Source organism: Camelus dromedarius, chromosome 18 (assembly GCF_036321535.1).
Source record: "Camelus dromedarius isolate mCamDro1 chromosome 18, mCamDro1.pat, whole genome shotgun sequence".
NCBI lineage: Eukaryota > Metazoa > Chordata > Mammalia > Artiodactyla > Camelidae > Camelus > Camelus dromedarius.
The window spans coordinates 9,875,456-9,902,414 of record NC_087453.1 but is presented as its reverse complement, the minus strand read 5'-3'; the positions used below and the strand labels follow the sequence as shown (position 1 = coordinate 9,902,414).

Here is a 26,959-nt window from a genome sequence, read left to right as displayed (position 1 = left end):
TCTGCTCTCATGTGCTAGGTGGTCCTCTTACCCGGACCATCCCACCAATCCCACTTAACCATTCAAACCTAACAGGCCCAAATAAACGACCTCATCTTCCTCCTCAACCTCCTCCAGCAGCTGCATCTCAGCAAAGGGCACCAGCTGCCCAGGCCCCAAACCCTTAAGGCTTCAACTGCTCCCTCCCCTCCCCATCACCTCGGGCCACCCTGCTCCCCACCCCCAGTGCAAGACACCATCACCTCCCCAGGAGGATCACACCAGCCTCCTCCCAGGTCTCCCTCTCCCTACCTTCCCTAAACCAAGGGCAGTCAGAAACAAAACCAGAGATGCAGAGAGAGAGGACAGCAGCCTAGGGCAGGCTGCCAGGGTTCCCCTGTGACTCTAAGTTATCTTTTAAAAACAACTTGAACTGTATTACTCATCTGCCTCAAAGCCTCTGAACCCTCCCTCTGCTCCCAGAATAAAGTTCCAGGCCCTGCAGATGTGACCCTACCAATCTCATTCCCCAAGTCCCCCTGGCCTGCTCCCATCCAGCCACACTGGTCTCTGTTCAGGACCTTTGCACATGCTGTTCCCTCTGCCCAGCACACTCTGCCTCAGACCATTTACCAAGCTACTTCATACTCAGGTCTCAGCTCAAACATCACCTCTATGTCACTTCCTCAGAGGGGCCATCTCTGATGACTTTAATCCAAAGAAACTCAATCACCATCTAAATCTTCTGCATAACCCCCTTCTGTCCAGCTCTCCCCATCTTCAGTCCTTTCTTGTTCCCAATCTACTTCCCGCAACTAGGAAGTCAGCTTCAGACCCCCAACACCAAGCTTGGAGTCTGCATATCCTGGCGACTGGGGGATTAATGCACTGGACCCCAGTGTCCTCAGCTGAGAAGTGAGGGTCAGGTGTTGGGTTCCTGGAACCAAGTGAGAGGGGGTCACCTTCCCACCAGGCAGGCACCTGTTTGCAACATCGGACAGCAGAGGGCGCACCGAGGCCACACTTTCCCAACCCACCAGCAGCTGTGGCTGCCAGTCCCGCCTGGAAAAATGTCTAGGAGGATCAGGGCTGCCAAGGGGAGGGGAGCTCCAGCCTTGGGCATGGGCGGACGTGCAAACAGCACAGAACAAGCGCTGCTGCTGGCTGTATTTCTGGAGGGGGCATCAGCTCTGGGCACCCTCAACCCAAAATGCTGAGTTGTGGTCTCTGCCTCCCTGGGAGCCGGCAGAAGAACCCACCTGGATTCTGAGCCCTGGGATAGATGGACAAGGCACTCAGGGATAAAGGAGGAATACAGAGAAAGCAGGGAAGCCTTGGGGTCACCCGGCCTACAGTCAGACTCCCAGGGTTCACACCGGCTGAATGGCCTCAGTGTTCTCATCCGTAACAAGTGGGTGGTAAAGGACCTGCCTCGGGCTACCACAAGGACGAAATAAGATGCCATTTGCACCAAAGAAGCTCACCTGGATTATAACAGAAGCCTGCTCACTGGTCTCCCAGCTTCCGCCCTTGCCCCTCTACAGTCTTCCCCACCCGACATAACAGATGAACTTCTACATGTCAAAGTCAGATCCTGTCCCTCTTCTGCTCAAAACCCTCCCCTGACCCCCACCCACTCGGAGTAACAGCCAAAGTCCTACACCAGCCTGCAAGACCCCACACAGTCAGACCCTAATTAATTCTCAGGACTCACTGCCCCCACCCTCCCCTGGCTCGCTCTGTTCCAGTCACATTGGGCACCTCACTGAATCTCAAGCAATGAGAGCTGGCTCCTGCCTCAGGGCCTTTGCACCTGCTATCCTCTCTGCCTAGAAGCCTCCTCCCCAGTGTCCTCATGGCTCACTCCCTCCCTTCCCTTGGTTCTTAGATCAGATGTCACCTTCTCAGTGAGGCCTTCATTGGCCACCTTATTGAAACATTCAACTGTCACCACCCCAGACCTTCCTGCCCCCTTCCCTGCTTAGTTCTTCTCCTTAGCCCTTACCACTGCACATAAGGGTTTCTCAGCTGCAGCACTACGGACACCTGGGGCCAGAAAATTCTCTGCTGGGTGTGGGGAGCATCCTGGGTGTTGCAGGATGTTCAGCAGCATCCCTAGCCTCTGCACACTAGATGCCAGCAGTACCTCCTCTCCCTCAAGTGGGACAACCTAAAATGTCTCCAGACATTGCTGAGTGCCCCCTGGGGGCAAAACTGCCCTGAGGAGAACCACTGGTCTACACCATTCCTTTTCCCTATTTGTTTATGTCTGTCTCCCAGAACCAGGATGCCAGGTTCCCGAGTACAAGAGCTCTCTGCTCTGTCCACCGCCGGGTCCCCAGTGCCTGTAACAGCGGCACACAGTAGGTGCTCGGTAACTGGCTGCGGAATGAATGAGCGAGGGGAGTGGGAGCCGGAGCCAGACCCCCTCTGGCCCGTGCTCCAGGCGGGCGCCTCCTCCCCGCCCCCCACTCACCACGGCCGGCGAGAGCAGGGACTGGCAGTGCAGGAGGACGCCAGTGGCCGCCACCTGCTCCAGCCACTTGCGGCTGGCGTCCCGGCTGCTCTCCTCGTACTCGCCGTTGTTGTTGTAGCGGTAGCTCAGGGCGGCCAGCAGCTGCTCGGAGAAGGCGCACACGGCGGCCACCAGGGCCTGGCAGAAGATGCTGTCCCTCCGCAGCTGCAGCTCCGTGTCTGCGGGCACAGGGGCAGGGCCGCGCTGGGCTGGGGCTCCTGTGCGCTCGAGGGCCCGCGCCCAGAGCTGGGGGCCCAGCACGACCCCTGGCCCCGACCCAACCACCCATCTGGGGCCAACTTGCAAAAATTAATTCATCCCAGACACCAAAAGCCAACTTCACAAAAGTCAACTCTCCAAACGCAAAAATTTGCTGAAAAACTCAATTCTCCCAATAACCCATCTGCCTATTTAAAAAAAAAATTTGTGATGTTCTGAAGGCTCTCCCCAAAACCTCACCTCACCCTTGGCTGTTTCTCCATTCGTTAGGAAATTTCTCAGCCTTGACTGAGCATGACAGTGACATCAAATTCCACGTTTTAAGAAATGCAGTTGACCGTTTTCTCTATTTTTGAGAAATGTGCCTTCTTCTGCTGTCCCCCGCACCCCCACTTCCCTGCCCCCTGCTTGTGACGTGATTCGCAGAATTGGCCAATTTCAGGCAATCAGTCATTCAGGGTCCTAATCTTCTGGAAAGGATTATTTCTGATGACTGGCTCTGGCTAGTGGGTTTTCAGTGACCAGTCTGACCTCGATCCTATTCCAGCTGCACCTTGGCTGAGAACTTCCAGAAGGATGGGAGGGACAGAGAACACCTCGAGATTCCCTGAGCCCACCACTGTCAGCCCATCCTCCCCACTGCCTGCTGGGTGGGAAGCCCCAGGCAGCGGCTGAAGGCTCTACCAGCAAAGAGCCTCCCTGATCACTGGGGCTCCAGCCTGTGTCCTCGTCAAGCCAGCCCAGGCCTGGAAGGGGGCAAAAGACAGTGCTCCTGGCTCCAGGGCCCTGAGACTTGTCCCCTGGACACAAGCAGACGAAGCAAGGTCTAAGTAGCTCTTGGAGGGGCCAGAGGCCACAATGTTACCTCCTCCGTGCCGGCCCCAATGACCATGGGAAAGTCAAGCTTGGCCAGCAAAAGAGGCTCCCCCAGGCCACAGTCATGAGCACCCAACACTGCCAGGGTCGCATCCCCCGGATCCACCGGGAGTGTGCAAATCGCAGACAGCAGCCCCTGCAGAGCCCTCACCTGTGCACTTCAGCAAGGCCAGGAGCAGCTGGTTCTTTCCATCTGGAAGGAGAAGGAATGGAGAAAGGAGATGGGCTGAGGGGAGACAGCAGAGGGAGCGCGCTGAGCCAGGCCCTCCCCGCAGCCTGAGCGTTCTGGCCCCTCCGTCGTGCAGCTCTGGGTGCACTCCATCGAGTTCCAGGAAGCTTTGATTGAATGCAGGGCAGATTCCAGAGGCCCCCAGATATCCAGGGGATGAACCCCAACAGTTAGCTGCACCCCAACTGTTCATATACACCCACCACACAGAGACTGAAACCAGCCCCTCCAACTCCTGGGCCAGAGCCCCCAGCCCACACCTACACCTGCACGTGGGCACACGATCACACGTGAGCGTACAGACGTGTGGGCGCACACTCAGACCGCGTCCACTCACAAGCGTACTCAGGTGCTTACTCACCCCCTACAAGGCCAAGCCCTGCCCACGCGCACACAAAGCTCAGACCTTCCACACACACACCTAGCATCCTGGGCTCTTTCCTTCAAATAAAGGCTCTGAGGCCCAGAAGGGGCATAAAAGAAAACTCTGAAAGGCCTCTGGGTTTGGCCTCTTGTGATACAGTCTGTCCTGGGGAGGCACTGACATGCAGGGCTGGGTGTGGTAATAACAACAGTGTACACTTACTGAGGACCCACTGTGTGCCAGGCACTGTACTGAGAGCCTTATTTGTCTTGACTCATTCAATCCTCACAACCACACATGAGGGAGGTAGCCCTATGAACCCATTTTACACACGAAGAGACTGAGGCACAGAGAAGTCAAGGAACTTGCCAAGATCACACAGCCAATAGGTGGGAGAGCTGGGGTTCGAGCACTGGCCATCTGGCTCCAGGCTCCATGCTCTTAACCAAATAAAGTTTTGGAAAACAGGACAGCTCAGGGCCAACACAGACTTTCAACTCAGAGGGTGCTGTTCCTGGGGTCATGGCCCTGAGGCCTAGCACCTCCTGTTGTCCTAGACAAATGTCTCCCTGGCCTGTGGTCCCAGACTCAAATCTGCCAAGAGCCAGGCCGGTAACGTAAGACACACGAAGCAGCCCCCAGGCTGCAGGGCGGGGTGGGGACTATGTGGACTGGAAGACACTCCTCCCCATCTAGAGATGGCGGCCACCACTCATCTCCAGCCACATGTGAACTGCAGGTCTGCTATTGCCAGGTTTTCTGAATGTTCAAGAATAATCAGAAACTGAGACTTTTACATGGGATCTTGGATTACAAAAGCTGGCAGCACATTCGCATTTTTTAATGCTGTTGCATCAGAACCTACCTGTGAGCCCAGGTCTGATTAGGGAACCCCCTCCCCGCCTCAACTTGTAACCTTGATAATAAACAAAAGGAACTGAACTAAATCCACAATTTTGGAAGCAAAAAAGGGGTAAGTTCAGTCTCCTCCGCCTCCTGACTGCGAGGAAGCCCCAGGCACCCAAAATCAGCAGTTCTTTGATCAAATGTGTACAGTCCCGGGGCCCTGACACAGCTGAGAAAGGGGCCCTCCCTCTTCCTGTCCCCTCCCTGGGCACGGAGGGACATGGAGCCTGGGGAGGGACCCATTCCTGATCCAACCATGTCCCGCGTTAAGTGCCAAAGGCCACAAAACATCCATGTTACACCCTTCCCTGCCCTACTGACCTTCCACATATCTCTGAATGTTGTCCACCAGGGTCTTGATGGAATTGGGGAGGTTCCAGGGGTCCTCCTGGATGCTGATCTGGATCAAGCTCCGGCCACGGACTGTACACTCCTCTTTCTGTTTGAACTCTGGGGCAGGAAAGTGACAGTTAGGCAGTTGTCGGAAATGGGTGGCACAAAGGTCCCAACACTAGATTCCAAAGCTCAGAATCCTAGACCAAGGATGCTGGCAGGACTCTTGGGTATTATTTGGTCCATGGAAGGTACAATGAACTGGTAGGATACTCACCGTGCATTTGCCTTCCATGGACCAGACGTCACCCCTTTTCTGCTCACCTTGCAAGCTGTGGTCCATGGGGAAATGCTTGGTCTCTTCAAAAGCCCTGCTCATGACAGGTCCCTTGAGGAGCGCGTGGATAGAGTCCACCTGGGTGGTAGGAAGCTCTGGTTAGTTTGGCCCCCAGAGCTCTCACAGCCCCTCCCATGCCAGGGGAAGAACTCAAGGTCAGGCTAGGGTTGGGACAAAGGTCCTACCTGGTTAAAGAGATGCTCCAGGCAGCCGTGAAGCTTGTCCTGTTTGTCTGACGGGATCCTCATGTCACAGGGCAGCTCGTCCCCTGGCAGAAGGAAGAAACCACTGCCATCAACTATTCCTGCCTCATCTCACACCTTCCCAGCCTCTTTCCAAAGGAAGCAACGTAGCTACAGAGCTCCACAACCCACAGCGGATTTGCAGTCTGAAAGACCCAGTTCCTGGCTGTATGACACTGCACAATTCACTTGACCTCTCTGAGTCTCAGTTTCTTCATTTGCAAAATGGGCAATAGGAACTAAAACATTACACAATTGTAAGTCGCCGTCATTATTTTCACTCTGCAAATGAGGAGACAGAGAGCCAGAGAGAAGGAACTAGATCCAAAGTCTCCTATTCATCCCCCAGCTGTTTCAGTTACATCAGCTGTCACAGGTAGGCGCCTGCCCAAAACCTCTGCAGGGACAGTTTTTGCAGCTAAATATCTCATGTGATGAAATATTTATCTAAAGTTCAGCAGTATCTCTGAGTTTACCTGAGCTTCTTTTTTCTGTTGAATTGAAGTATGATTAAAATTAAACTTTCATGCACAGACCACCTCTGGAAGGACACACAGGTCAACAATGACAGTGGGAGCCCGGAGGCCGGGTAACAGGGGTGGGAGGGAGGTCAGTCACCAGCCACCCTCTCATGCCTTTTGAGTTACGAACCACGAGGATGTATGTCCTACTCACAAAACAAAATTTGTAATTTGTAAAAGCTGAAATCAGTGAAACTAAAGTAAAAGCAAACTCCAGTCTTTAAGTAAACATTGCAAGTACCACATAATCTAATTTATAAAATCTCACTTATGTCTGTCTGACCATCCAACCATCTGCCCACATTTCTCCACATCTGAGCAGAAATACACGTTCACCAATGATCCCCAAATGTGGTCACTGCTGGGGGAAAGGCTGAGATTCTGGCTTATTCTCATGTACCTCGTTAGAACTTTTCTGTGCCATTAGAATTTTGGGTTTAAGCATGTGTCATTTATGGAAACCATCAGGTCACCCTGTTTTAGCGACGTTGGAGCCCTCATCACAACCTGTAACCGCATCGTGTATGTCTTTGTTTGGTCTGTGTCCATGACATTCACGGAGCACATCAGCTCCACGAGGGCCGGGATCTCTGTCTTTGCATTCACTGCTGTGATCCCAGCACATGACAGATGCTCAGCAAACGTGCTGAATAAATGAATGAAAGGAAAACCACCCCCATCCCATGCAAAGTAACAGCAAATAATACCATGTGGAGTAAAGCATAACAAAGTAAAAATAAACAAAACGAAATCTCGCTGGGGGCCCCTCTCCCCTAGCACGAGCCTCTGCACTCACCAGACCCCATCTCGTCGCTGCCCAGATAGGAGCTGTTACTTCTCACGCTGGTGTAGGACAGGACGGAGTCCCGGTTACTGTTACACTCGCTGCAAAGCGGCAGAGAGGAAGGGAATCAGTGACCATCCCACTCACAGCCTCTGGTCCCAGCACTGGAACCCACTTTTCTGAAGTGTAGACAAAACTCTCGGATAAACAACTGGCCCAGAGAGAGCAGTGTGGGCCGATCATCAGCCTCAGAGACAGGGAAGGTTGTCCTGGAGGGCTTTCTCGGGCTGACACGGGGGAAATGTTTCCAGATCCCAAAACAGAAACACAGAAACAGTAGGTGGACAGTGAATCATCTTCATTCAGGGGTAACTCCTGTCACTCCCCTCGTGGGACAGCCCTGTCCCTGCACACACCTGCACACGCCACACTCAAACCCGCAGCTCTGTGTTCTGTCACCCCAGCCTGGCAGGAGACCTCCTAAGAACAAGGACTATGTTTGCTTAGCTTGTGTCCCAGGAACTCAGACGGTATCAGGAATCAACACCCACAATCCTGAAATTCTTCACCTTTCTGACAATCAAGAAGAAACATCAGAGGACCCAAAAAAGTAAGAATGGAAACCCATCAAGGTGGAGAAATCTGGGTCATCGGACACAAGGCTCCAAGGACACACAGCACCCCGGCAGCCAGACCGTCTCATCACACAGACGCCAAGAGACACCGACCAGGCAGGGCCCTCGAAGACTGAAAGAATCAAAATACTGGAGGACAGGACCAAAGGCATTTCTTGCCAGATTCTATCAGCTCTGTGTTTTGCCCACAAACAACCAAAGTGCCCTTCCAAGGCCCTCCCGTACCCACCGCGGCCAGCTGTTGTACCACCTTCCATGGGAGGGCACAGTGCTTGTTTATTTGTGTTTAAGGAGTTCCACTCACCCACTATATGGTTTATTACAGGAAATTGAGTTTTCAGTCTATTTAACCCACTAATTAGGACTTCACTGATCTTGTTATAATTAAGTTAACCAGGAGAAAACAATTCAGATACTCTGAGTTAGGAGGAAAAAAAAATCTCAGCCTCCTTGAGTCACGTGAAAATAAATGGTGTTTGTTGCAGGAACCAGAGCTCTTAGGTTGGTTTTAAAACACACTGCACATTCTGACTTTTTCTATGACCACAATCCATCAGTGTGTGCAGAATGGAACCAAAGCAGAACGGATGGGTGGTGTCCACTAGGGGACAGGCCCTGAGATGTTAGCTTGGGATTGGGGACCCGAAGAGGGCATTGGGGATGTGCTATGGGGCTCAGATCCCCCCCCAGAACCAAAAGGCTTAGTAACAGCACCCCATTCCACCGCCTCCTGGGAAATGTCCCTTGAGTCTGGACATCTGAGTCGGGGCCTCAGCTGTGGCCCTGACCATCCACGCCGAGCCCCACCTGTAGGAGTCGCGGTAGCTCATGGTGTCATGACCCGAGTCCTCCTGATCCTCCTCAGACACCTTGAAGCACACTTTCTTGATGCCCCCGTGGTCCGTCCTGTCCATCTCACTCTCTTCACTGACCAGCGGGGGTGACGAGGCCTCCTCGGCCAAGGAGGGATCGCAGGACCCACCCGAGGTGGGCTCCGTGATGGTGGACAGCAGCCTGTGGGGGGAAAGACTTTGAACTTAAAGGCACAAGCCTGTGGCTTCACTCGCCCCCATGGAGACTCCGGGCAAGGCCCTGACCTCAGGCCTCACCTCTGACCCTAAGCAGAGGGAGCCACCAAATGCTCTGTGAACCTCCCCTGAAAATCCTGCCAGCAACTCTGCAGATGCGCATACACTGGCCTTCCTGCAGCGGGTGAGATACACAAGGGTCTCATTTCATTGCCAAGCTACACAAGGCCTGGGAGTAGGAAGGCGACTGGGAAATGTGGTCTCTAAGGGCTGCACATGGTCCCGGTTACCCACGACTCAGCTCTGCCGCTGCGCTGTGACAGCACCACAGACGGTGCATAAAAGGCTGGGCATGGGTGTGTCCCAATAAAACTTTACTTAAAAAAAAATGCAGTGTGCTGGATTTGGCCCACAGGGCACAGTGTGTCAATCCCAGGCATACAGCATAACCATTAGAAGCATGGATTTTGAACACAGACAGACCCCAGATTCAAATCCCAATGCTACCATTTCCTAGTTTAGAGACCTAAAGCTAAGTATTAAATGACTCTGAGACTCAATTTCCTCGTCCATACAGTGGAGTAACATCACTATGTCCTAAGATAAAGGGAGTTAAAATATGTAAAGTGCCCAGAAGTGTCTGGTGCCTTGTAAGTGATCAGTAAACCCCAGCTGATACAATCCAACTACATCTCAGTGAGGTCACTGTTATGAATAACCCCACTTTAGCAGATGAGAACATCAAGGTTCAGAAAGGCTAAGTGACTTGGCCAAGGTCACACAGCTAATAAGCGGCAGGGCCAGCGTCCTGGCTCTGGACCTCACATTATTTTTTCTTTTATCATGGGCAATTTCTATCACATAGAGAAGAAGAGGGGACAGGAGGGTGAACCTCAGGTACCCAGCTGCCAGCTTCAACAACGGCAACTCAGAACCCACATTTCTTCCCTCAGTCTTCTCTGTAGCTTTTTCTTTTTCTAGAGTATTTAAAACAAACCTGAGGTATCATATAATTCCCCTGATACACAGTTCCATACATGTCTCTAGCACATAAAGACTTCTTTTTTAAAGCAATGGTTCTCAGAGTGCCACCCTCCCCCGGCCAAGAAACATTTAGCAATTTAGCAACTTTCCTGAGGGGCAAACAGTTAGCAACGTTCAGAGACATTTTTAGCTGTCACAACTGAAGCAGGGCTGGGGGGCGTGGGGAGAAACTGCTGACATCCAAGGAGCAGAGACTGGAGTGCCAGTAAATATCCCACAGCAAAGAATTATCCAGCCCAAAATGTTGATAGTGTCGAGGCTGAGAAACACTGTTGTAAACATAACCAGTCTGCCATTATCAAACCTCACAAAATTCATCACCCCATAAGACCGTCTAGTCCCCAGTCTGTGTTCAAATGCCCCTGATGGTCCCAAAAGTGCCTTCACACAGATGGTATGTTAGAAACAGAACCCAAACCAGGTCCACTTGCTGTGTTTAGTTGATACGTCTCTCAAGCCCCTTTTCTAACAGTTCCTCCTCCTCCCTGAACCTGCTTCTCCTTTGTCATTTATTTGTTAAAGAAATTGGGTCATCTGTCATCTAGAATTGTCCACCCTCTGGATTTGGTCAATGGCATCCCTGAAGTGCCATTTCACCTTCCCCATACCCCACATCCTCTAGCCGAATAGTGAAACCTAGAGCTTTGATCAGAGAATGGTGCAACTTCTGTTGGCAAAAACGCTTTGTAGGGGGTGTTATATGTGTGTCCTGACACATCGCACCAAAAGGGACATCATTTCCAGCCATCTCTCTTTCTGCAATGTTTAAAAGATAAAGTTCCCCCCAAACCTTTCACCAAATAGTTCTAGTCTCTACTGAGGATGCTGCCTACATCCATCCTTACATTAGAGCAGCGATTCTCCATTGTGAGTGATTTTGCCCCCAGAGAGGGCATTTGACGCCTGGAGATATTTTTCATTGTCACAGCTTAGGGAGGGGGTGCTACTGGCATCTAGTGGGCAGAGACCAGGGAAACCACTAATAGCCTAGCATGTACAGGACACAATCCAAACAATGATCCTTCCCAAAATGTCAATGTTGCCAAGGCTAAGAAATCCTGACTCTGAGATTCCCTGCCTTTCCCTCCTGGCCCAGGGCTCACCTGTTGATCTGGGTGACATATTGCTTCATCTCCTTCAGGGCCACATCCAGTTTGGTAAAGAGCTGCAGGTAGGCATCCTGGATCTCACGGTCCTCCTGCTTGAGTAGGAAGCTCAGGCCCCGGTCCTCCTGGCCAAGGGTTCCATTGGCTGGCCCAAAGCTGCTGTTATTGGGACCCTGGCTTTGGGGGTCCCCATCCACAGCAAGCAGGCACTTCCAGGACGGGGCAGCCATGGTGGTGATGCAGTGCTGGGTGTAGGACATGGGGTTCAGGTGACCTACAGTGGAGGGAGGGAGAGCTCACTTGGAAACAACCCCCAGATACTCACAAGCCCCTTAGACAGAGGTATACAAACCCTTTTTAAGGATCCCAATGAATGAAAAAAGTTTCCCTTTTAAATATTCTTTTACTACATTAAATTACTTCAATAAAAAAGTTTCCATCTGGTGCTAATATGCTTGTAACTACTGTGATCTTTTTCCTGCCTATAATGTAGATATGATGGCTGGTACTCCAGCAGCCATTCTATACCGTGAGGGATCTTTCAAGATAAAAGCAACATTTAGAGATGGTGGCATAGAAAGGAGGAGGCTGCCTCCCTGATGACTGTGGAGCCACCATTCCAGTCCCAGACTGCTGGCCTTCATACATGTATCTGTAGTGTGAGATCAGAACACAATTTCTGACAGACACAGTTACCTTGCTCTGGGTCAAGGCCGATGAGGGAAGGTTTGCGACCAAAGCGGATGCTGAAGGACCTGCCAACCGAGGGCGTGGTCTTGGGGTAGGACACTTCCATGAGGTTGACGTGGCAATTTGTGGGGCAAAAGTCCAGGCCACAGAGTGGATGGGGTTCCAAGGGAGCTTGTTTGAAAGGTGGGCTGACCCTGCTCTTCAGCTGAGCTGCAAACTGAGAAAGGTGGAGGACACGGGGTCATGATTCAGGGGTCTGGGAATTCTGGCCCACCCCCAGTACCCACTTTATCCTGGCCTAGGCAAGACATTCCAAAATTGGACAAAACGCCAATAGTTTCAAATTGAAAAGTGAATTCCCCTGCACAGCCTTTCCCTGGATCCAGGTTTCAGGGAAGACCTGGAGAGATCTGAGGCCTCTGAGTACCTGTCCACATTCATTTCCCCATTTTAGCTGCATCTGGGCTGTCCTTGAGCAACCATCTCTCCCTGACCACAGTGCATGAGGTTCAGGTAAGACTGCCTCCCTATCCCTGCAGAGATCGGTACTGGGCTGGGCAAGGGACCCAAGCCAAGCCAACAAGAGCTCTCATCAAGCTCCTTTTCTACTGGGGTTGCTAAGACTAGAGCTCCCGGGGGTCATCCTATCACTACATGAAAGAGCCTGCCTGAGAGCAAAGCCAGCACAGAAGAACAAAGTCAAGAGAAGGAAGGAGACCCTGTTCTTGTGCTAGTGTGATATCTGTTGGGGTGCCTGGATACAGCCATGCCTGAAGTTTACCTCTGGACTTTACAGTAATACAAACCAGTAAATTCTCCTGTTTGTTTAAGCTCAGTTGGGTTGGGTGTTGACATTTACAACCACAGTACCCCCCGCGAAGACCCTGCAGGGTGCGGGCACCTCCTGGTAGCAGGCGATCCTCTGGCCAATGCTCTCCAGCTTGGTGTCACAGGTGTTGCGGAATTCATAGTGGAACATGGTCTTCACGACACTGCTCAGGGCCATGAGCCGTCCACAGTTCTGCATGAAGACACTGTCGTCGGCAGCAAAGGCCTCAAGGATCTATGGAAACATTAACAGGTACTGAGCACTCACTGTGCCCCAGAGCGGGTGTTCAGGGGTTTATGTGTGGTGACTACTGTGTGCCTCGTAGTACCCCTGTGAGGTCAGGTCTCTTACTGGCCCATTTAGCAAGTGCGCAAACTAAGCCTAAGAGATAACAAGTCACTCTCCTAAGTCCCATAGCTACCAAGTGGTGGGGCAGGGACTAGAACTCAGGGCTCCAGGCTAACTCTGAGGACGTGGGGATCAGGCTGCTCCACCCCCTCAGGGCAGGGCACTGCCCAGCAAGACCTTGGCGGCAAGGCCGAAGCAGCCGCGTGGCTCCACGATCTTCTCCAGCACGTGGCACTGGATGCCTGCCGTGCTCACGTACTCATACACCACGCCGTGCTCCAGGTGCACATTGTCCACGGTCAGGCTGACCACAGGGCTGTCCTCGTGCAGGCTCAGCTGGGGACCCAGGGACAGCAGCGGGAAGACTGGAAGCCAAAGGGACAGGCAGCCCTGAGGAGGGGCACCACCCCACACCAAGCCAGCCCCCTGACCCAGCACCGTGGACAGCTCATGTTGAATAGATGGGGAGACTGAAGCCTGTGCTGCAGTTCTGTTTATTTTGCCAGCTCATTATCGCCCATTCCTTGTTTTAGAAGATTTTCCTTCCAGGAATCAACCCTTGAGCCCCATTCCCGGTCTATGTGGCTCAGAAAAGGGGACCCCTACAACCCACACCCTCCCCTGAGACAAAGGTCTTGGCCAAGGAGCATACTAGATTCCCCTTATTCAGTGATTGATTCAGGAACGAGCATGTGACCCAAGCTGGGCCAATGAGAGTCAAGTCTGGGACTTTTTGTTAGATCTACAAAGAGGAGACATTCTCTTTCTCAACTGGATTCCAAATTATCAAAGCCACCAGGTGGAGAAAACAGCATGTAAGGAGGAAATCAACACAGAGGGTGCAAAGCTGAGAACTGGAGAAAAACAAAGAGCCTCCTCACTATATGAGGTGCTGGATCAAGCCAGACCTGAAGGTTGTTGGCCCTACTCATACTTTTTGGTTTGCTGAGCCAATGTTTTTATGTAGCTGAGATTAAGTCCTGATTAACATGAACCCAGAGAGACTGTGGCTCCTCAGAAGCCACATAGCTAGGTAATGGCATATCTAGGAAGAAAGCAGGCAATTTATTGGAGTGAATTGCTTTCCTTTTCATCTGCTTAAAAGAGTATCTCCCAACACACACCATCACCTTCTCCCCTCACCCTCATGCTATGTCATCACTTGTCAATTTTTTTGTTCTTTTGTTCATTATCTGGCTCCCCTCACATCAGTGACCTAAGGGGAGGGACCCTGTCCTCCTTGATCACTCGTGTCTCCCATGTTCCTAGAACAGGACCTGGCACATAGTAGATGCTTCTAATTGTAGAACAGAAAGACAGAAGCTGCCGGCTCCCCTCAGCGTGGTCTACCATCATCATCAGGGGTCACCCCCGTGCTGGGGGAGGAGGCCCAGAGCCTTTCCTGCCAGAGGGGCATAAACTGAGCTCGAAGTTGCCAGCTGACCTCTCCCCCGTCCCCATCAACCTGTCCCCTGTAGAATCCCTCTGCCAGGCTGTGTATGTTTCAGCAGTGGGGGACGGTTCCCCAGCCACCCCTGTACACCCCAGTTCTTTGCTAACCCTGAAGTTACCAGCAAGGAGCCCAGAGCTAGTGGACACAGAGGCATCCAAAGCCCCTGGTCTTTCTACAGCCTCTGTCCCCACCCCAGCCCAGCAGAAGTATGGCACAGAGTCCAGACAAGTGACTGCAGAGAAGAGGCTATTATTCAGACTACAACTATTCACTGAGTGCCTACTATATGCCTGGCACAGTTCTAGGATCGGAGGATACAGCAAGAAATAAACAAAACCCCTGCCCTCAGGAAGCTTATTCTCTAGAAAGGGAAATGAAGAAAAGCAATAAACAAATAACTGTATGACATATGCTAATTAATAATGCGGTGAAGAAAAATAAAAGAGGATAAGGAGACACCGAGGGATAAAAGGGGCTTACTTAATCACAGCACTCCAGGTGGTCTCTCTAGGTAACATTTGAGCAGAGAGCTTAGTGAGGTGAGGAGTACAAGGTGAGAAGTACTTGGGGGAGAGCATTCCAGGCAGAGGGAGCTGCAAGTGCAAAGTCCCTGGGCAGGGGTCCATTTGGTATTTAAGAACAAGAGGCTAGAGTGGATGGAACAGAGAGGGCAAGTGGGAGTGATGAGAGGAGAGGCTGGGGAGCCTGGTCAGGCCTGGAAGGCCATGATGAGGATTTGGTCTTTGCCCTGCATAGGGTGGAAGCCATTGGGAGGTTCTGTTCTATTTTTTGAGAATAGCCGGCAGAGGGAGAGGTAAGGCAGGACAAGGAGATCGGCAAGCATACTACTACAATAGTCCTGGTGAGAAATGGTGGTGGCTTGGGCCAGGCACAGTGGAGGTGATGGGAAGTGGTCAGATTCTGGCCGCACGGGGAAGGCACAGGCAATGAGGTATGCTGCTGGAACCAAGGTGGTGGGACAGAGGAGAAAAAGAACAGTCAAGGAGGACTCTGAGTTTGGGGTCTGAGAATCTGGAAGGATGGAGACTGGACACCGAGGGGAGGAACAGGTTTCAGAGGAAGGTAAGGCGTTCAATTCTGGCCACACTAAGTTTGTGATGCCTGTTAGACATCCAGAGGGTGTCAGGGAGAAAGACAGGGCTGGGGTCCAGGGCTGAGGCTGGGCTAGAGAGAAAAATGTGGGAGCTCGTGGTGGGCAGAATAACAGTCCCTGAATGATGCCCCCATCCTATCCCCAGACCCTGGGAGTACATGATGTTACCTGGCTAGGAGGAATTATGGCTGCAGCTGGAAATAAGGTTGCTACTCAGCTGACTATAATAAGGAGTAGCCGGGATTATCCAGGTGAACCCAATGTAATCACAAAGGTTCTTCTGTCCCTTTACCTGAGTTGGGCTGGTCTTCCTCTCCGGCCCCCTCACCATTGGGGTCCTCACCATGGGCCTCCCGGGCCTCCTGCGCATCCTCGTGGGTGTGGTAGACCCACTGGTACAGGCCCTGTGAGGGGAGCAGAGTAAGGGGGGCGGCCACCATGCCAGGAGCCCAGGCAGGAAGGGACAGGGCGAGGTACATACTGTTCCCTGATTCCAAAACTCAGGCTTTTAGCCTGTCAGTGCCACCACCTGTGGACAGCCCTCCCAGGCTTCTCTCTGGAACCTTCCTGAGGGTCCTCTAGTCACAGTCAGTGCTCACCCTCTACAATCTACATTCCACACAGAAGCCAGGGAAGTGGGGAGCCTTTGAAAATGTAAATCAGATCCACGGGAGCAGAAACCTTGTCTCCCCTGGGGCCCCAGGGCCTAGAAGTGTGCCAAGCACACAGCAGGTGCTCAGTAAACACTTATTGCATGAACCAATGAATGGGACCACCTCCCACAGAACCCCAGCCCCCAACCCAAGTATAACATCAATTTTTTTACCATCAATATGACTATTTGCCCAACGTGCCTCCATAGTAAGAAAAGAGGGTCTTATTGCACCCATTTCACAGCTGTGAAAACTGAGGCCAAGAGGTTTAGGGAGGCAGGGGGGTCATAGAACCCAAGCCCAGCTCAGCCCTGCCAGGTAGGCAGCCCCACCCAACCCAAAACATTGTGGTATGTTCCGAATTTTCCCCAGAGAAGGGAAGGTGGCTCCCAGTACCGCTCCCCAACAAGCAGGGCTTTCCTGATCCCCTTGGCTGCTGGGTAGCTCACCAAGGCCTCTTCCCGGTGGTTCCGGAATGCCTGGAAGTGTTCCAGGACCTCTGGCGCTCCATCACTCATCACGTTGTTGCCATTGACCTTCAGGATGCACTGGCCAGGACAGAGCCCTGCAGCCGCAGCCCCGGAGCCTAAAGGGGATGGGAGCGCTTGAGGCAAAGAGAGCCTGGGGCAGTGCCAGGCAAGGGCCAGTAACCAGATGAACACTGTCCCTCAACCTCCCCGCCACCCCAACTCCCCAGACACCACCCTGGAGCCACTCTCCACCCTACTCCAGTGGGCAGGACAGGGACTCGTGCTCCCATTTTGCAGAAGAATCCGAGGCTCAGAGAAGTAGCAGCTCGCCCAAGGTCACACAGCCAGGAAGGCAGGACTTGAACCCAGGAACACCTCACTCTAGAGCTTCGTCTCCTTTAAAGTCCCACAACCACCTGTATTCCTGGGGTCAGGATCAGTCCCATTTTGCAAACAGGGGAACAGAGGCTCGGAGAGGCAAAGTGACTCTCTCAAGGTCACGTGCCTAGGAGAAGCCAGGTTTCGAACTCAGGTGTCCCAGACTCCAAGTGCATGTTTCTTCAGCTATCCCATGACTCCCAGACTGTAGGTCTTGGACCTCAGGGTTTATGTGGTTAATATGAAGGGTCTAGAAGTGCAAATGAATGTCAAGCTTTGTACACAGGAGAGTGACAGGTGGGCACGGAGTGATGGGGACGAGTACAGGCCTGGGCCCCAGAGGCCTGGGTTCAAACCCTGGCTCTGCTATTGACCAACTGTGTGACCTTCGGCAGTTCCTTAACCTCTCTGTGCCTTGGTAGCCTCATCTGGAAAATAAAGACACTAACGGTATCTACTCATAGGGTTCCTGAGACAGTGAATAAGTTAAAACACGGAAAGCACTTAGCCGTGTGCCCACCTCTTATTAAGGACTCAAGAAATATCAGCTGTTTTGGTATTTTTGCCGAGTTCACCCATAAGCATCTCTCCTTCTCTACAGATGCTCTAAGGCAGGGCTTCTCACCTCAACACTACTGACATTGTGGGCTGGTAATTCTCTGCTCTGAAGCACAGTGGGCACAGTGGGCTGTTTAGTAGCATCCTGGTTTCTACCCATGAGAGGCCAGAAGCACCCCCACCCCAAGTTGTAACAACCAAATATGTCTCCAGACATTGCTGGATGTCCTCTGGAGGGTGACACTGCTCCCAGTTGAGAACCACTGCTTAAGGGACAAATACAATAAAACCCCACTGTATTAACAGATTCTCAGTAGCTTTCTGTCATCACATGCATTTTCAATCAATTTAAAAATATAACTATGACCAGAAGAGTGGACAATATATCTTTAAACTTTAAAAGTTGGGCCCTCGGGTGGAGAGAGGATTGGGAACCCAGTATCTCAGGTCTGTTTGGTTTCCTCTCCGGGACAGAGTAACCCCTCAAACAGCACGCCAGGAGAAGGCAATACAAAAAGTAGAGGTCTCAAATGGTTGACCTATGGGCTGGAGCTGGCCAAAGAAATTTGGCCAAAATTCCTATTTCCGGTTTCTTAAAAAAAAAAAAAAATCTGATCAGAGGAGGCCCACATTCCTGCCTAGCAATAATGAGCTTGAGAAGAGAACAACTCCCCCTTTTCAAGTGCACATGGACTGTTTCACTTTGTCATAGTCCTCACCACTCCCTAGTGTCTTCCATTCAGTTACCCACCTGTAACGGTCTGACCCCACAGGCATCTGTATTTGCAAGCCTCAGCTTCAAGCAAAGAAGGTAAATGCTAACGGTACACTAAGACGCTGAGGCCTGGTGGAAATGGTTTGGGTGCCTCTCAGCTCCTACCACACACACAGACCCGTCTCCCAAAGCTCCCCTCTGTCTCTCAGGCTCCGGCTCACCTCTCCCCACAGCATAGACGTATGGCGGGGCAGCTCCATGGATCTGGAAGCACAGAGCCTCTGGATGGTCGGGGACTTTGATGACTCTGCACCAAGCAAAAGCAGTCATAAGGTGAAGCGGTATCACTCCCCATACCCCAGGGGGCCATCCTGGGGGGCCCTGATTCCCAGGCTTCTGGGAAATCCAGCCCAAAACAGCAGCTGCACCAAGCTTTCCAAATAGAGAAACCGATTTAACCAGAGCCCACGGCATCAGGATCTTTGATGAACAGAACCACTTGGCCTGTTCTTGGAAATTCAGGCCCCGCACAGAAATTCCCGATCACCCTCCTACACCTTCTCCATCATCCTCTTGGTGAGAGGAGGCCTCATGGTGGCCAGGCCAGCACTTCAGCCAGTGAACATTTTATCCCATAATCACAGGCTAGAGTGGGGTGGGGGGTGACAAGTGACCCAGCACATCTTGGTGCTGACTCTAGAGAAATGTCCATGTGTCCCCTACAGAACATGGTTTGGAAGGCCAGGTCTTGGCCATTCTGTGGGTGAGACACCAGAGCAGGGCGGGCGACACCTGCCCAGGGGTGGACAGTGGGTGTCGTTAATCCAGGGGCTTCAATGTAGCCATCTGCTGCCCTACTGAGGGCAGGTCCCCTGACAGTGGGCCTCAGAATCATCCCCACCTGCCAGATAAAGCCATCTTGGGGGCCTGTTCTCAAACCACAGATATTTCTGAAACTTGAAACAGGTACATTCCACCCGGGTGATTTCTGCCACTGCAGAACATACCAACCAATCAGTCACTTTCCCTAAACTGGCTTGCCTTTCTACTGAAATAATCCTATTTAAAACATTTCGTCACTCCCATCAATAGAAAACCGAGAGCACCTGCCTTAAATAGAAGGGAGAAGTGAAAACCAAATGCACACATTTTAAAATAGAAAATGCTTCTCCCTGTGCCTGTATCTGGTACCCAACCACTTCTCACCACCCCCACTGCTGCCACCCTGGGCCGGGCCACCAGCCTCCTCACCGCTCCCCTTCTTCCACATCTGCCCCTGACAATCTAGTCTCCCCCTGCAGCCAGAACCTCCATCAGATCACACCTCGCCTCTGCTGAGAGCCTCCCAGGAGCTTCAGGGTCCGCACCGTGTGCACGGGTCACTGTCAGGCAGACATCACTGGCTGCCCCTCTCTTTCACTCACTCTGTTCCAGCCCCATCAGCTTGCTCACTGTTCCTCAAACACACCAGCCACAGTCCCACCCCAGGGCCTTTGACTCCCCATTTCCTCTGTCTGGAGCCCTCTTCTCCCAGAAGTCCCCTTGGCTCCCTTCCTTACCTCCTCCAGGTCTTCACCTCAGCTCTCAGTGGTGTCTTCCTGACCACTGTCCTTCCACGTGGCCCACCTCCTTCCCCAGCCTTGCACACTGGTCCACACTTACTGCTCCAGGATGCCTCTTACTTCTCTATTTTGTTTCCTGTCTGTCTCCTGCTCTGCCCTCCATCTAGACTGAGATCTGTGAAGAGTAGAAATGAATCCATCCAGATGCGGCTGGATCCCCAGAGCCTGAAGCCCCAGTGCACACAGAGGACACTCAGTAAATGTCTGCTGACTGAATGAAGGCATGTGCCAAGAGCCTGCAGAAGAAGTCCCGTCCACGGGGAGCCAGGATGGCTCAGGCAACTTCTCAACCTGAGAGGAATGTCGCCGGACACCCTTGCCCCTGGGGACACTCACTCTTTGGCCTTGGTGGCTATCAGGAGGCGCAGCGGGCGGCGGGAGCAGAAGGACTGGTTGAGGATGGACTCCACCTCCGCAAAGGGCCGCAGGCACACCAGGGCCTCGTTGATGGAGTAGATCTTCCTCCCCACCTGCAGGCCGGCCATCTTGGCAGGGAGACATGCACACGGATTACTGGCCCCTTCTGCTGCTCTCGAAGGAGCCTTGAATGCATTTAGGCAGCACAGAGCAGGCCCCAGGGACCAAGTGTGATCATAGTGAGCCCACCAGGGCAGCCCCATTCTCCTCTGTGGCTAACAGTTAACGGGCTGGGGAAACCTGTTCTGGCCAACAAGCTATGAAGGGAGGCCTGTAGGAGGCGCTAACAAGAAAGACGCTTTTCCCGAAGGAGAAGCTGCCATAATCGGCCCCTGCTTCCTGCCCTGCCGTGTGAGGACACGAGGCATCGGACTGGGTCAGCCACCTTGTGACCTCGAAAGCTTGTCCAGGACAGTCCAAGAGATGTTGACCCCGAACCAAGACCCAGAACCACCTCCTTCTAACCACTGAAGTCACTAGAAAAATGAAGCCCCGCGGCTCCAGCTATCGAGAGGCCAGCACATGGCTACGTGCAGCCAAGCACATTCCTAATCACTACCCGGAAGCAACCAGAGCACCTGGACAAGGTGGCAGGTGCCTCTCCCCCACCCACCTCCACACCCTCTGGGAACAGCTGAAAGGTGGAATCCCTGGCCTTTCTCCTCCAGGCCTTGTACCCATGTCAGAGCAACAAACTTGCCATATTCAAGCCACTGATCACTATTAGTTTTGTCTGTTATCAGAGCTGATTCAGACCCTCGGGTAGTTTCCCTGCACCTCCCCGACAGGGCCAGCAGAGGGAGCCAGTGGCACGTGCTGGGAGGGCACGCTGGAGCCAGTGGCTCTCTTCCAGCTCCCTAGAGACTGCAGACCAGATGGCCCAGGACTCAGTTTCCCCACAAGGGTGATGAGCAAGGAGGAACAACTGACATTCCCCTATTTTCTGAGCTGGCCTGCCTCGAGGAATGAGGAGAGATGCCCCACTTTCCCACCCACACAAAGCCCACCCTCTGAGCGGCCTCACCTCAGCCAGCGAGCCTCTCTGGACCGACTTGACCACCACAGCCTTGTTCTTCTCCTCGATGTCAAAGCCATAGTCTTCCTCCTGGGGCAGGATCTGAGGGCCCGAGGCAGGAGTGACAGGTGAGGCAGGGAGGGAGGCCTGGAGCCAGCCCCACCCTGGCCCCCACGGGACCGTGACCCTACTGGATCCTCATGCCCCAGAGGTATACAGGGTAGGGATGGGGGCTGAGGTGCAGTGGGATGAAGTAAAGCACAGACAGCACCCAAGATACAGTAGGTGCTCAATATGTATCTGTCAAGTGAAGACACCACCGGGCTTGGACCTCGGCCTGGGGCTGACCATTTATTAGCTGACTTTTCATTGCCTGTCACCCCTTCCTCCTCCCAAACTGAGGACAGAGCCTCCTCTTCTATGCACCACCGTCTCCCCATCGCTGGCATACTGTAGGCGATCAATAACGATTAACAAATAAAATAAAGCCAAAGGTGTCCAGCCACCAAGAACTTGGGGGCAAGAAGGGAGTTTGGGGAGGAACCTCCCTCCCCAGTGCAGGACGACAGAAGGCTGGGAGGGGCTGGGGGTGAGTGGTGGGGGGGATACAGAGAAATGCAATTATTTGTTCACGTAAGTATTTTGCTGAGCGGCTGCCTATTAGATGTGCCAGGTACTTGACTGGGCTCTGGAAACAGCACTGAACAAGACAGACGGTTTCTGCCCTTGGGCAGCTGAATGTCTAGTGGGGGAGAGAGACTACAAAGAAAGAAAGAAATACAGAATGTGATGCAGGGAGTGTCCGCAGTTTGAATTAAAATAAAGCACTTAAAGGGACAGAATGTGGCATGGCAGTGGGGCCAGAGGAGATGATATCTGAGCTGAGACCTGAATGAAGTGCGAACAGAAGTTTATAAAGAGAAAAGTGCTCCAGGCAGAGGGCATAGCATGTGCAAAGGCCCTGAGTCAGGTTCCAAGGTACTGGAGGATAAGAAGGAAGATCAGAATGGCTGGGATGGGTGGGGCAAGGCAGGGGCGAGCACACAGATGAAGCCAGAGAGGCAGGTAGACTCTTGCAGACCATGGTGAGAGGCTGAGTTTTACCCCAAGTGTCATGGGGAGCACTGGTGGGCTTTATAGAGGGAGAAGTGGGAATCAGAAACAGCAGCCCCCACTAGTACCACAGGAGAGAAGTTAACGGAGCCGTCTCCTTATTAGGCAGATTTTGGCCCCAACTTCGGCTGTGGTAAGAGACCTAACCTTCTGAGCCTCTCTCCTGACTGCCTGCTCTGGGCCAGGCCTGAAGATGGAGGTTGCTGCCAACCAGGAGGCAGAGAAACAGGATTTGGTGAGCGAGGCTGGTAAAATATCTGAACAGGCTGGTAAATCTTCTGTTAACTGCAAGGCTGTTTACAGCAACTAAACAAGGACAGGGTGGCAGCCCAGAGGACCCAAGCCTCTGGTATGCAGGAGGAGTCATTTCAGGAGGCCACCCTCTCCGCACAAGGCTAGGCTGGGAGTGGGGTGGACAAGATGAGAGGGAAAGGAAAAGAAAGGGAGGTCACTAAGCCCCATCTCATCTGTGAAGAGGGTAGTCTTGGCCAGGAAAGGGACCTGGCCTCTGGGCAGTGTTGCCAGCCACCTCTCAGAATCCTCCATCCTCTTGGGTGCTCAAAGCTGAGCCCAATTTCTCAAGCCGTAACCCGAAGGCAGCCCGGTTCCCAGGTTTGCAGGCAGGTCTGGGAAGGAAGGTGCCGTAGCTGAGCTCTGCTCCTACCAGCACGCGCTTGGCCAGGATGTTCTCCACCAGCTTGAAGTCATTGCGAAGCTGTTTGTTCTTGCTGCTGGTTCCCTCCATTTCCTCGTCTGCGTGGAAGCGGAAGTACTGGGACTCATCCTTGAACTCGCTCTTCTCCAGCACTGCAGACCCACAGACACACAGGCACGGGGTCAGGCCCACGTGGGGAGCTTTCAGCATCTGCCAACTGGCGGGCACTGGCCGGAACCAGCCCCTGGACAACTTTGGATTGGCCAGTAGAGTGTTTTATTAAACAGAGTCAGGTGTCAGCGCTAACACATCAGGATATGTCACATAAAAGTCTGGCTTTCGGACGTCTCTTGAAAAATCTGAATGTGCCCACCTGCTATAAAGGCATATTACAAAGTCATGGTAACCAAAACCGTGTGGAACTATAGCAGAAATAGATTAAAGAACCAGCGGAGGAGAACAGCAATCACATGAGAGGACATTGTGCTTATGGGAACTTAGTACATGATGGAGGATGAATGATCACGTGGAGGAGATTCCACGGGCGGTACAGGGGAAACTGACTCACTCACAGCAAAAAAACAAAACTGGATCCCTGCCTCACATCATATACAATAAACTCCTGTTGGGTTAAAGACCTAAATATGAACGGGAAAACTAAAGCTCACCAACAAAATGCAGGAGAATATCTCTGTCCTAGAACAGAAGAGGAGTTCATGCACCAGACTCCACCCCCCGCAACAAAGAGCAACAGGATAAAATTAAGGACTTCCACTCAGTCAGGCCACAGGGAGGCCAAAGATGCAAAGCTAACTGTACTGTCTAAAACCAACAAGGAAGGAAAACCTAGAATAGACAGGAAACTCCAATAAATCAACCACAGAAAGCTGGGAAACTCATAGATAAATGGGCAAAGGATATGAACGGGTGATTAACAGATGGGAAAACCTAAGTGGGTGGCAAGTATGTGAAAAGGAGCCCAACCTCACTAATAACCAGGAACAGACCCTTTAGACGTCCCTGTGGGCCAAGAGGGGCCCACTCCCTCTTTTTATAAATAAAATTTGTTGGAACACAGCCACACCCATTTACTTATGTATTGTCTAGGGGCTGCTTTGGGGCCACAGTGACAGGGTTGAATCATTGCAAGAGACTGTATGGTCCACAAATGTCTTACTATCTGGGCCTTCACAGAAAAAGCCATTGGCCCTCTGTTCTAAGACAAGCCAGAAAAATGAATCAAAACAACCAGTAAGAACCAGTATGTGATACAGTCCCTGTGGATTACAATTTAACTAAGTACCCACCAGCGCCACGCACACTGTGGATACAGGATTAGGTCCGTTTACGCCACAGACAAGGAAGGTCTGCTGCACCCATTTCACAGATGGGGAGACTAAAGCCCTGAGAGGCTAAATAAACTGCCCATGGTCACAGAGCCCAGGCATCTCCTCTTCACCATACTCCCCAGGCTGGCCTGAGAGATGGGGACAGAGGTGACTTATATAAAGAGGGGGTATCAAAGCAGCTGTCTGAAGTCAGTGGGCCTGTGAAAGAAGAACAACCAGTTGCCTTAGCTTCGAGCCGTCCCCGCTGTCCCTGAAGACTGAGGCTGCCCACTGACTTTGGTGACTACACGAAAAGCATCAGAGGCCTTCCTTTCCTTCTCCTTCCTTTCCCGGGACAGCTAGCCTCCTCAGACCACCTCTATTACCTCCTTGGAGAGAACAGACACACAAATTGCTGCTTTCCCCAGAGCTGGGAGCCAGGCCCCGGGAGGCCGGCTGACTCCCCTCCACTGTAAACATCAGGCTAAAACGGTCAGGGAACGGGCGGGGGGAGCACGGTGTTGTGTCTCGACTGAAATGTCTGGGGAAACAGCTGGAATCCCGGAGTCCAGGAGCTCGGCCAGGTGAGGGCTGACCACTCCCAATGTCCACTCGAGGCCCCTGGCCAGCTGTTTAGCCTCCTGGAGCCTCAATCGCCTCACCTGTGGGGATGATGGCACCAACTCCTGGGCTGGCTGCGAGGACTCAGTGGTGCACCAAAGTGAGAGGGCTGGACCACCTCCCTGGAGACACCTCGGGGACCATCAGCTCGGGTCAGATGCCAAAGGAGGCGCCGCAGGCCCCACCCCTGCCCTGCCCAGCCCGCACCCTAACCTGCATTTTGCAGCAGCCACAACCCTAGCATTTGGCCCTTTCCTATTTTAGCTTATTTCTGAGTTCGTGGCAGGGAACAAGGGGACCAGGGCCACGCCCTGCAGTCTCTCTCCCTGAGTGGCCCTGTGGGCACTGATGTGGCCCGGAGTGACCCCCTGCAGAACGTCCTTGGCCAGCAGCCTTCCCAAAATAGCAGCCAGGGTGGACCCCTAATTACTCTCCCCCACAAATGAGAGGTTCTGATTGGAAGGAGGGACGGAGCTGTGAGAGGGCCCCGCAAGGAGCAGAGCGGCTTTCGGGAATGAAGGCCTCTGATGGACGGGATCGACGAGGCTGCCCTGGCTGGGCCCGACCTGGCCTTCTCAGCTGGTGTGAGTCCCAGCCCTGCAGAGCCACGGGCACACTGAGCTCAGGTGGGGAGGGGACGGCAAGGCCTCCAGTGGAAAGAGGGGGAAACGGAGGCCGGGAGAGGGGCAATCCGTGAGGCAGGCCTGCTGACTACGAGGCAGGGGACACGCTGATGACCATTCATCCCATGGGCACATCTCTCTCTGGCTGAACGGACCGCAGGTCCAGCAGCTAGACCTGGGGCTGAAAACTGGGGCCCACGGGCCTGTTTTTCTAAATAAAGTTGTACTGCCTTGCAGCCCCGCCCATTTGTTCATGTGCCACCCGCAGCAGCTTTTAGGCTACAGGGGTACAGCTGAGCTGTACCTGCAAAGCCTGGAATACCTACTATCTGGCCTGCTGCAGTCTGCTGGCCTCCGAGCTAGAGCACAGAGCAGAAGCTGGGAGGTGGAAGGGCCAGAAGGCCTTTCCGAGTCCCACCCCTCCGCCACCACCATCTGGGTCCCAGCCACACAGTCCCTCCCCTGGACTACGGCCATCATCCCCTCACTGGCCCCCCTACTGCCGCCCTCACCCTCACCGCCAGAGGGGTCCCGTAAAAACCTCAGTCAGGCCAGTGCCTCCTCTGCTCAGAACCCTCCCAGGACTCCCGCCTCACGTGGGTAAAAGCCAGAGTCCTCCTCACATGCTCATAACAGCCTGGAAAAGGTACTTATCTCTCTGCTGTGTGATTCTCTCTACACACACACACACACACATACACGGGGCCGTGGGCTCCGAGGGCAGGACCCACACCTGTCTTGTTCACCCTCTGTCCCCAGAGCCTGCACAGGGCCCGCAGGCAGAAGGCATCCTCTGGAAAACAGAATGGACAGAGGGAGGCGTGGAATCAGTCTCACGGGGACAGAGCAGCTCCAGAGGGTGAGGAAGGAGAGGAGCCTGTCCAGCTGGTCAGGTGGTCTCGCTGGGGAGGTGACAACTGAACAGAAACACGGAATCAGTGATGGGGGGGCAGTTGGCAGTGGGGAGGAGACACCCAGGTAAGGGAAACTGCAAGTGACCAGGCCCTGGGCAGTGTTCTAGACAGGAGAAAGGCTCCTTGGTGGAGTGAAAAGTCCACTTGTCCTACTAAAAATAGAATTACCCTATGATCCAGCAATCCCACTTCTGGGCACATATCCAGAGGGCACTCTAATTCGAAAAGATACATGCACCCCAATGCTCACAGCAGCACTGTATACAATGGCCGAGACATGGAAGCAACCTAAATGTCCATCAACAGATGGCTGGATAAAGAAGAT

General features: G+C 52.9%; 1 protein-coding gene across 1 annotated transcript in view; it reads right to left on the bottom strand.

The window, feature by feature from the left end:
- The window catches only part of PREX1 (phosphatidylinositol-3,4,5-trisphosphate dependent Rac exchange factor 1), a 175,770-nt gene that overhangs the window by 10,980 nt on the left and 137,831 nt on the right, over positions 1–26,959 (bottom strand). The window contains exons 16-32 of the mRNA XM_031433651.2: positions 23,158–23,300; positions 21,390–21,482; positions 20,285–20,433; positions 18,548–18,633; positions 16,655–16,791; positions 15,845–15,956; positions 13,163–13,350; positions 12,710–12,871; positions 11,815–12,025; positions 11,116–11,392; positions 8,748–8,954; positions 7,318–7,406; positions 5,944–6,026; positions 5,746–5,836; positions 5,410–5,538; positions 3,741–3,782; positions 2,456–2,673 (exon numbers count right to left, since the gene is read on the bottom strand). Of these exons, the coding sequence (XP_031289511.1) occupies positions 2,456–2,673; positions 3,741–3,782; positions 5,410–5,538; positions 5,746–5,836; positions 5,944–6,026; positions 7,318–7,406; positions 8,748–8,954; positions 11,116–11,392; positions 11,815–12,025; positions 12,710–12,871; positions 13,163–13,350; positions 15,845–15,956; positions 16,655–16,791; positions 18,548–18,633; positions 20,285–20,433; positions 21,390–21,482; positions 23,158–23,300 (2,417 nt within the window). The remainder of the gene's footprint in view (positions 1–2,455; positions 2,674–3,740; positions 3,783–5,409; positions 5,539–5,745; positions 5,837–5,943; positions 6,027–7,317; positions 7,407–8,747; positions 8,955–11,115; positions 11,393–11,814; positions 12,026–12,709; positions 12,872–13,162; positions 13,351–15,844; positions 15,957–16,654; positions 16,792–18,547; positions 18,634–20,284; positions 20,434–21,389; positions 21,483–23,157; positions 23,301–26,959) is intronic.